At 46.7% G+C, this 10,811-nt stretch overlaps 1 protein-coding gene across 1 annotated transcript; it reads right to left on the reverse strand.

Moving 5' to 3' along the window:
* Positions 1-8,520: 8,520 nt before the first annotated feature.
* On the reverse strand, positions 8,521-10,230 carry LOC125436605 (keratin-associated protein 16-1-like). The gene is made up of 3 exons (XM_048503775.1): positions 9,556-10,230; positions 8,759-9,440; positions 8,521-8,594 (listed from the first exon to the last, which is right to left on the reverse strand). Exons 1-3 carry the CDS (start codon positions 10,228-10,230, stop codon positions 8,521-8,523), a joined length of 1,431 nt encoding a protein of 476 aa, XP_048359732.1.
* Positions 10,231-10,811: the final 581 nt, after the last annotated feature.

The raw sequence follows: 10,811 nt of genomic DNA on the forward strand, positions 1-10,811 counted from the left end.
ATGCCCCCTGGTTCTAGTATTGTGAGAAAGAGAGAAAAATGTCTCGCTGTCCACATTTTCTACCCCATGCATAATTTTATAGACTTCAATCATATCCCCCCTCAGACGTCTCCTCTCCAAACTAAAGAGTCCCAAACGCTGCAGCCTCTCCTCATAGGTAAGGTGCTCCAGCCCCTCAATCATCATCACACATTCGCCACCAAACTCTCTCTAGCCATCTCAGCTCCTGCTTCATCACCCATAGCTCTATGGTATACCACAGGGCTAAGTTGACATGAGGGTGAAAAGGACATCACAGAGTGGAGAATTTAATTAACAGGAAACAGGCCTGTCTAACATAGGCAGACAGATGCTGTATCTGTCTATCTAATTGGCTTTCTAAACAGAGACATTTGCTGAATCAAAGATTGTTACGATTGCTAGACATGATTTATTCTTCTTTTTGGAAGACTGAAGCTACTGATTAAACTGATTAAACAAGGCATTGGTAAATGGTATGCTCTGAAGGGAATATTGTGACACTCTGAGGAAGTTATAATAACATCTGCCTAAAACAAATAGAGCAGAAGTTATCTTTAATTAATCTTTAATTTGTCTCCAGATTCTAAGGGACTGGTTTTGATTGTACATATTGCTGGTGTAATCTGTTTATTTCGTATATGATCTTAAGTTTCTGTATTTTCTCTGGGAGTCCTACCTAGTATCTTCCCAAGGTATGAGACGCTCTGGGAGACCTACCTAGTACCTTCCCAAGGTATGAGACACTCTCCCCTGTAATTCTGACACTGCAGTAAATCTATCCAAGATGTTTCTTTATGTTCATAACAATCTGTCTCGATCCTGGCTGAATGGGCCTTAGAGATTTCAGCATTTCCCCTTCAGCGATCTCATTGTCTTCCAAGAGATGGCTATGTCTGTCATCTGCCAGCTTATTGAGTGTGGGACTGGATATCAAGTTAATAAATAAATACATCTGTTCACCACCTACATGAAGAGGGGTTGGGAATCTTCAGGGCAAATTGATCAGGCCAAGCGGGGTGGCGGGGGGGGGGGGGCTGGATCTTGCACCACATTCTTGAAAGCCGTTGAATCCATAAGTCTCCGTTTGCTCCTAGTTGGTGGAATTCACTCCCAGCAGACTGCTAGATATAAAAAAATTCTGCCTGTGACACTGAATTATTCCACCGGGCTTACAACTGAAACTGTCTGGTCCAAAATAGTATTGCCCTGCCCCCTGAGGCTATGTTTCTCTTCTGTCACCCATGTAATTTGCATACCCAGGACAAGAGCTGGGACTGTTAGGGGTAAAATGTTATTAAATCACCATCTATGCAAGTATTATATCTGGAATGTTTTAATTTATTATTTTAAAGTTTGAAGATTGTATTTTAAATATATGTGTTAGCTGCCCTGAGCCCAGCCATGGCTGGGGAGGGTGGGGTATCAAGACTGACTGACTGACTGACTGACTGACTGACTGACTGACTGACTGACTGACTGACTGACTGACTGATTGATTGATTGATTGATTGATTGATTTGCTCACTGCCTACAGGAGGAAGGGTTGGGAATCCCAGATGGGACTTCAGTGCAAAACGATCAGACCACAGCACTTTATCACTTGAGATCAGATCAATATCTGCCCCCATACCAAAAGTCAAAGCCAGCAGGTGGCCAGCTCAATGTGTAGGACCTGACACAACCAGAGAGAATCCCATGGTTGTCATGGAAGACACAAGGCCTGAGAAGAAGAAGAAGAAGAAGAAGAAGAAGAAGAAGAAGAAGAAGAAGAAGAAGAAGAAGAAGAAGAAGAAGAAGAAGAAGAAGAAGAAGAAGAAGAAGAAGAGGAGGAGGAGGAGGAGGAGGAGGAGGCGGCGGCGGCGGCATCAGTGCCATGGAGGGGGGGGGTGCTCCCCGTCTCCTCCTTTTGCAAGTCGGCCTCAGAAACAGAGCTGGAGGTATCCTCGCTGCTCTTGGCATTCTGATTCCCAAATGTTATGGGAATCTAGACCCCAACTTCTTCCTGGGCTTTCTCACTCCTTCCCTTTTTATAGGAGTTGCTCCACCCTCACCATCCAGTCATCCAACCCACTGCCCTGCATCTAGGCCTAGTCCTGCCCCCTGCCCCCTGAGGGGCTGTTCTACCTGTCCATCTGCTCCCAGCCCCTCCCTGTGTTAGACCTGCTCATGGACCCTCCCTCTGGCCTGCCACAGACAGCCAGGTCAGTCAAGCTTGGAAGGAATGGATCCGTGGTGTGCTTGCTCCCCCTGGGTCAATGCAGCCTGGAGGAGGCACCTGTGCCAATTCTTTCCCACCCAGTTCCCCCTGGCCAGGTGCCCAGCATTTCAGGACAGCAAGAGGCAGCCCTGAATGCTGCAAGCAGAGGTGGGATCCAACAGGTTCTCACAGGTTCCTGAGAGTAGGTTACTAATTATTTGTGTGTGCCGAGAGGGGGTTACTAATTGGTGATTTTGCCACATGATTTTTGCCTTAGTCACACCCTTGTCGTGCCACGCCCTTGTCGTGCCCCACCCAGCCCCATTGGCGCTACACCACAGTTTGAATCCCACCACCATGAAAACCTGTTACTAAAATTTTTGGATCCCACCACTGGCTGCAAGGCCTGGGGTGGCATTTTGGTTGATGCTGCTGCCACCACATTGTCCTCTCCCTGGCCCCACCTGCCTCACCTGCCACTTCGTCCACTTGCCCAACATTGAGTAAGTGCTGTTCCTGGAGCTCTCTGCCCTGTGCTCGGAGCTGTGCAGGAGCTGGTCGCTTGTATAGGAAAATGAATTCTTTAGAGTAGGCTTTCCATCTTTTAACTGCAACAAGAACGTGAACACAATCTACTTGAATGAATGTAAGTGTCACCTTTTTGCAGTTTACTTCTTGGGAGGACTGATTTTTCTGCACTCAATATCACATTCCCATGACTGCTCAAGCTCTGCTATATTAATTAAATCTACCCGACAGGATTGCGGACCCAGTGTGAATTTTAATGTTACAATGATTTGTTTTTTGGTTTGCTTTGTTTTCTTTTACTGGATCAGCTACAAGGCATTGCAGTCTTCCGGGAAAGGAAAAAATGCTTAACAGCTGCTCCCCAGTTCTGTGCAGAATTTTATTTTCTCTTCCCCTTCTTTTGGAATGCAAATATGGTGCCGAGAAAAGCCAACCTTAAGAATCTAAGCAGTGATGGTGTTCCAGTTCTTGTTTTTGCTAATGATGGTGTCTTTCCCAATAGGGAACTCTCCTTTTGTTTATTTCGCCCAGAATGTGATCCTGCGGGCGAGACCAGCGTTGTAATTTATACAAAGCTGGAACAGGAAGTGTTTGCTCCTGAGGATGGGAAGGAGAGGTGGAGGGCACTGAAAGTACGCCAGTAGCCTTGTCTATTTCTCCCACTAGACAGAGGAAGGAGAGGCAGCTTTAGCTGTCTGAAGTTTTGGTGATACAGTACTTCCAGTGAATTGTGACTGATAGAATGGAATACAAGAGGAGCATTTTGGTGGTAGCTTATGTTGTGACCAGCAAGATCTATGAAGCTGCTAAAGGATGATTACTGTCTTTTTGTATGCCAGTTTAATAAAATGTGTCATGATCACCATTTTGTTTGAATGAGTGGAATTGAAATGTTCTCCTGAAACTGTTTTCTTCAAGGAAATAATGGGAAAGGTCTGGAAGAGAAGCAAATGCATTATAATTCATCTTGAAAAGGAAAGTTTATCCTGGTGACTGATTTTTTTGGGGAAGGAGAGGGTGAGAAAGAAGGAATTTGTAGAGAGACAAGACAGATTAAAATTGAGTGAATCAAGCACATTCAATGACATCTAGTGGTGAAGGTGAAGATGGCAGGGAAGAAAAGAATGTGCTCTATATCTGACCCCAGTGCACAGGACCCAATGGAAAAAAATGAATTGCTTCTATCTTCTTTGCAAAATGAGATGTTGGATAAGAAGGACGAGTTGATGGGGGAGATAACATATATAAAAAAGACATTAAAAGACAAGCTACAGGTTTTAAAAGAATTCCAGAAGAATTTAAATTGCTAGAGGCAAAAGTGAATTAGATAGGGATTAATTATCAAGCTGAGAAAATGCTCTGTCTGAATTTAAAGCAAAAGGAATGTACAGTGAGGATTCACGGAATGCCAGAAAAATAGAGAGAAGAGCTAGCAAAATTCATATATCTTCCCGTTGCAGAAATATAATCTATGATGGATAAACTTTATAATGAAATATCTTTAGCAGTCAAGAATAAGAATCTCCCTCAGGACTGTGTCATGTATGTCATGTGTCATGTGACAAAAAGGTCATTTAAAGGAGAGATCCTTCATTTGCATTAGAAAAAAGATGCAGTTTCAAGGTTGTGAACTAATTCTCATGAAGGAATTGCCATGTGAAATTTTGCTGAAGACCAAACAGTGTAAATTTCTTACAGATGTCCTAAAAAAGAAGAAAATTCCTTTTAGATGGATGCTGATTGGGAGATTGGGAGAGGAAAATGCTGTGGGCACCCAGTTGAAGATGAACCTGATGCCCACAGCATTTGCCCTTCCCAATCAAACTTTAGCAAAGTTGGTTGGTTCCTTTTAGGAGACTCACACCAGCATCCCAGCAGGAAATGTCCCCGCCCAGAGCAAGACCCCCACTAGAGTGCCTCCCATTGAAACCTCTAACACAGAGCCAACTGGGGATAACAGAAAGCCCCATTGAAGTCTATATGGTGGGAAAAGTGTTTTTTTTCCACACACAGAAGGCTAACTGAAAGAGCCTGGCAGATTCTGGGGAATTTCTGAGTGTGTAAGCACTGGCTGCACATTTTTGAAGATAGGAGTGCCAGAACTTTCAAGGTGGCTCCAAGAGACCTCCCTGGTAATAGCATTCCAAGCTTGGTGAGGCTTTTACAGCTTCTGGGGGGGGTGAGTGTGGGGCATGAGTTGAGAGGAGTTCTGAAGGAGAAGGACTCCAAGTCAGCTGAGGAGTTTCATGTGCAGGAGGCGAGGAAACAAAATAAGCCTTTTAAGGGTCCCATAAGAATTGAACCCCCAGCCCAAGAGCAAAGGTTGTTAAACCTGGATGCTATTACCAGGAGGGCCTCCTGGAGTCACCTGTGAGCAGTCTGGTGCTTCTATATTCAAAAATGTGCAGCCTGTTTACACACTCAGAAATTCCCCATTGGTTACAGCGGAGCCAAGCCACTGCAGAACAATCTTGGGCAAATTTCTTGGGATGCCTGTCAGGGGTGCATTTGTGGCTTCTGTGCAAAATTTCAGAATGGGGTATCACCCGGAGACTGTTCTGATAATACCACCTGAGTTTGGTGAAATTAGGTTCAGAGGGGCCAAAGTTATGGACCCTCAAATGGGTAACCCCATCTCCTGCTAGCTCCCATTGGAAACAATGGGGGATGGAGGACCCCTTTTGTGGGTCTATAACTTAGCCCCCTCTGAACAAAACACCACCAAACACAGAAAATATGTAAGGAACCGAGTCACCAGATGATATCCACAAGAAATTTTGAATTGCCACTGCTAATCAAATCAGCGGGCTACAGGCCAAAACGTGAAAAAACACCCCAAAACCACAAAAAAATTCAAATGGACCCGAATTTTTCGGATTTTTCCGAAAATTGGTTTGGACACACATCAAAATAGTTATGTGTCTAATTCGAGCATACAGATAATTTTATGCCCAAAAAAATCCAAATCCAAATTTTAACGAATGTAGGGTATTTACCAACCTGGGAGCTGAGCAGCTTGAATTTCTTAAATATTGAGTGTCTAAGTGGTGACTGAAGGCAAAGTTCTTTTTCTGTATTCATACTGAGAGTTGTTTGACTTCGGTATTTGTACTGAGTGTTATTTGATAAGGAGCCGTTGCTTCTATGTAGTGGAGGCTGGGGGACATCATATTGACACTTTTGAGAATTGCTTGTGTATATTGTATTTGTACGTATATTTAGTAGTTTTCTGAAGTTAACCAGCCTTGTGGCTGACAACCTTTTCTTATGCAAACTCTTCTGGGGTTGTTCGTGTTGCATAAACCCCATAATATTGCTACATGATGGCGGTTGGCATCTCTAGTTGCCAGATCCAGGTTGAGAAACTCCTGAGAGATTTGGGGGATAGAAGCCTTGGGAGGTCAGAAAGGGGACCTACAGTGGGAGTTACAGTGTCATAAAAGCCACATCCCTCCAAAGTATCCATTTTCTCCAGAACTGATCTCTGTAGTCTTGTCAGGACCCCTGGTCGATTCAAGAAAAGCACTTCCCTGCAAAGCGTACCAGGGGTAAATGGCACCCGGAGACAAATTGTCTCCTGGACGCCCCCAGGCTCTGCCGCCCCCACTTTGCCCCCTGCCCCCTAGCTCTGTCCCCTGATGCCCGAGGCTCCACCCCCACTGTCCTAGACCCCGCCCATGTCACTATGGACATGGGCAAGGTCAGGAGGTGCCCTATCCCCCAACAGACTCCCCCCTGCTGGATGGTGTGGATGGCAATCTTTAGCGACAAACTGAGACAGCAGGACTTCACCTGGTCACATGGGAGGTCGATTTTTGCACCCCCCCCACATGACTAGAAGAGTGGCGCCCGGGGACAAGGGGTACCCCTTGTCCCTAGGCAGATATGCCACTGCTTCCCTGTGAGTTTTTATTTAGAAACAGCAGTTCAGGGAAAGTTATGGCATCAGATGTTTATTGACAGAACTGGGAAATCCTGCCCAAACTCCTTTTCAAATAGAAAAGAGAGCTCACCACCCCGCCCCAAGCCACATCTCCTATCCCAGCAATACCCAACTCTTCGCTCTCAGCTGGGAAGAAGGAGGAGGAGGAGGAGGAGAAGAGTTGGATTTATATCCCCTCTTTCTCTCCTGTAAGGAGACTCAAAAGGACTAACAATCTCCTTTCCCTTCCCTCCCCCACAACAAACACCCTGTGAGGTAGGTGGGGCTGAGAGAGCTCAGAAGAACTGTGACTAACCCTAGGTCACCCAACTGGCGTGTGTTGGAGAGTTCAGGCTTAGCAGACCAGGTGCTTTCGGGAGCAGCAGCAGCAGCAGAAGGCCATTGCCTTTCACATCACCGTCTGTGAGCTCCCAAAGGCACCTGGTGGGCCACTGTGAGAAGCAGAATGCTGGACTAGATGGACTCTGATCTGATCCAGCAGGCTTGTTCTTATGTGCTTATGTTCTTATGTTCAGGCTCATCTGAATTTCCCAGATAAGCCGCCACAGATCAGGCAGCAGAGCAGGGAATCAAACCCGGTTCCTCCAGATTGGAGTACACCTGCTCTTAACCACTATGCCACTGCTGCTCCTGGAATGTGGCTGGTTTCCTCTTATCATGTTCTAGTGCATCCAAGCCAACACAGGAAATAACCTCAAGTGACCAATTAAAATGACAGGATGTGGACTTCCAGGACTACATTCGAGGCAGGCGGGGAGAACAAACTACCTTGCCCCCCCTCCCATCAGTAGGGGAATTATGGTCAAGCCTGGTATGACTGGGCTTGACAAGTCTAGAGATGAAGTAAGTTTCTGGGGGAATTTCCATGTCCCACCTGGAGGCTAGCATTAAATGGCATTGTACACTCCAGTCTGTCCACCAGAGCCCATCCAAGTTTTGACCTTCAGAATGTAGGAATGTAGGACTTTTAAATGTAGGAAGCCCCATCCCACCCCTTTGGAGGTAAGGGGGTGGGGGCAGCCCAGAGCACCTTCTCTACAGTGACCTCTATACTGTGGAATATCCTATCTCCAGAGGTTCACCAAGCACCTACTGAAGACTGTTCTTTTCATCTAGGCATCATGTTGGCTTCCTCCACTGGGAGGACACCCCAACATGTGCATACAGACCTCCCTTTTTGTGGGTAGGTGCAGGTTTTTACATTGCATTGGGTTTTTAGAAGGGGGGTTTATTGTGATTTTACTGTTGTTCGATTTTTATTGTTGTGATTTTACTACTGTATGGGGTTTTTTAAAAAAAATTGTACCCCACAACGTAGAGGAATAAAAATATAAAGGAAGAGTCAAAAAAATTAAAACAAGGAGATGCTACAAGGTGTAATATTCATTTATGGCAAGGCAACGGCATAAGACAATGTCGGGAGAATACGGTAGATAAATATGTTGGGTTTTCGCCCAATACTCGCGGTAATAATGAATTAAATACTATATGGATGTTCGATTCAGCAGGCAGAGGCAGAGGATGAAGTGCTAGGACCAAACCTCTAGAACCTGCACAGAAGAATGTTCCAAGAAGGTCAGAACGAGCTTTGAAAAACTGCTTTGTGTCAAGGGCTAGAACTCGTTTCAAGGTTCCGTAGCTTTGAGTTTTCCTCGATGTTAACATGGGGGCTTCTTTGTAGCACAGATCCACTGAGAGTTACTTGGGAGAACATGGGTCACGAGGGATACATTGTGGTGGGAATTGTGGGGGGCATTTACACTGGTGCATTTTGCATTGAACCATGCCCTTGGGATCACATGGCTCTGGACACACAGGAGGACACTTTGGCTCACAGGCAGGAGGGGGACATGGCTCCACAGTCGGGGGAGGACACACCTCTTTGCACTTTGGACGACATTTCACCTGCTCACAGACAGGAGGAGGACATGGCTCCATAGATGGGGGAGGACATACCTCTTTGCACTTTGGAGGACATTTCACTTGTTCACATGGAGGGGGACATGGTTCCACAGTCGGGGGAGGACACACCTCTTTGCACTTTGAAGTGACATTTCACCTGCTTTCACTTGGACCCGGAGGACATGGCTCCATAGATGGGGGAGGACACACCTCTTTGCACTTTGGAGGACATTTCACTTGTTCACATGGAGGGGGACATGGTTCCACAGTCGGGGGAGGACACACCTCTTTGCACTTTGGAGGACATTTCACCTGTTCACATGGAGGGGGACATGGTTCCATAGGTGGGGGAGGACACACCTCTTTGCACTTTGGACGACATTTCACCTGCTCGCAGACAGGAGGGGGACATATCTCCACAGACTTGGGAGAGCACACCTCTGGGCACTTAGGAGGACATTTCTGCTCACAGACTGTAGGGGGACATATCTCCACAGACTTGGGAGAGCACACCTCTGGGCACTTAGGAGGGCATTTCTGCTCACAGACTGTGGGGGGACATATCTCTACAGACTTGGGAGAGCACACCTCTGGGCACTTAGGAGGACATTTCTGCTCACAGACTGTAGGGGGACATATTTCCACAGACTTGGGAGAGCACACCTCTGGGCTTTGAGGAGGACATTTCTGCTCACAGACTGTAGGGGGACATATCTCCACAGACTTGGGAGAGCACACCTCTGGGCACTTAGGAGGACATTTCTGCTCACAGACTGTAGGGGGACATATCTCTACAGACTTGGGAGAGCACACCTCTGGGGCTTTGAGGAGGACATTTCTGCTCACAGACTGTAGGGGGACATATCTCTACAGACTTGGGAGAGCACACCTCTGGGCACTTAGGAGGACATTTCTGCTCACAGACTGTAGGGGGACATATCTCCACAGACTTGGGAGAACACACCTCTGGGCATTGACATGTCTTGTCACAGACTGTAGGGGGACATATCTCCACAGACTTGGGAGAGCACACCTCTGGGCTTTGAGGAGGACATTTCTCCTCACAGACTGTAGGGGGACATATCTCCAAAGACTTGGGAGAGCACACCTCTGGGCATTTAGGAGGACATGTCTTCTCACAGACAGGACATGGTTCCATAGTTGGGGGAGGACACATTTCTGTGCACTTTGGACGACATTTCACCTGCTCACAGACAGGAGGGGGGCAGGACTTCATAGCTGGAGGAGGACACATTTCTGTGCACTTTGGACGACATTTCACCTGCTCACAGACAGGAGGGGGGCAGGACTTCACAGTTGGGGGAGGACACACCTCTGGGCACTTTGGGCGACACTTCACCTGCTCACAGACAGGAGGGGGACATGGCTCCATAGTCGGGGGAGGACACGCCTCTTTGCACTTTGGACGACATTTCACCTGTTCACAGACCGGAGGGGGGCACGGCTCCACACACTTGGGGGGGCACTCTTCAGTGCATTTAGGAACACATGGACTTTTCTTGACAGTGACTGGAACACAAGGCTCTGGACAAGGAGGTGGGCACACGTCCACACTTTGCTTAGTGGACCCAGGAATTGGAGGTGGAAGACAGGGCTGCTTGCGCTGCTGGCAATCCATCTTTCATGGAGCTCCAGGCAAATCTGCAAGAGCAAGCCACAAAGGATTTATCTTCTCGTCCTAGAAAGAAGGGCCCGCATGTTCCAGCTATCCCAAAAGAACCATTGTCCTGTTCACAACCTGCAGTTTTCCACTTTAATTTCAAAACTATTTCCATTTTATTTCTTATGTTTGTTTTTAGTGCCCCGGTAAATGCAGAACCCACAGCTATTTCTTTTTCCCTTTGTTCCACACTTTGTTCCAACAGAAATTTTGAAATTCCTGAAGCCATGATGTCACTTTTAAGCAGATCGCATGGAAACTCTATGGTTTTTGCCACAGAGTTTTTAAATACATGGAGAGTCCTAGAGTATCTGGACTTCCAAAACCGGTAGTGGTGAATCTGTATGGCTTTACCATAGAGATTTCAAAGTTCCTCGATTGAGCAACATGATATCCATCACTGCTGTTCCCTCCCATTTCCCTCTTTTCAGTAGACTAAGCAAGGGGAGAGGATGAGGTGCGTCCCCAGAATGTCCCCCACCAGAACCAAATAAGTGTCTTCCCTTGCATAATAGGATCGAGCAATCATTCCTCCTCTT

The sequence above is a fragment of the Sphaerodactylus townsendi genome, linkage group LG01 (genome assembly GCF_021028975.2).
Source record: "Sphaerodactylus townsendi isolate TG3544 linkage group LG01, MPM_Stown_v2.3, whole genome shotgun sequence".
In the NCBI taxonomy this organism is placed as follows: domain Eukaryota; kingdom Metazoa; phylum Chordata; class Lepidosauria; order Squamata; family Sphaerodactylidae; genus Sphaerodactylus; species Sphaerodactylus townsendi.

What these genes read in the sequence shown, in the direction of transcription:
- LOC125436605 (XM_048503775.1), bottom strand. Translation starts at nt 10,230, where the DNA reads ATGGATTGCCAGCAGCGCAAGCAGCCCTGTCTTCCACCTCCAATTCCT. An exon ending in AGACATGTCAATGCCCAGAG is followed by an intron (nt 9,441 to 9,555) that starts GTGTGTTCTCCC and finishes GTCCCCCTACAG; the next exon opens with TCTGTGAGCAGAAATGTCCT. An exon ending in GCCATGTCCTCCGGGTCCAA is followed by an intron (nt 8,595 to 8,758) that starts GTGAAAGCAGGT and finishes GTCTGTGAGCAG; the next exon opens with GTGAAATGTCGTCCAAAGTG.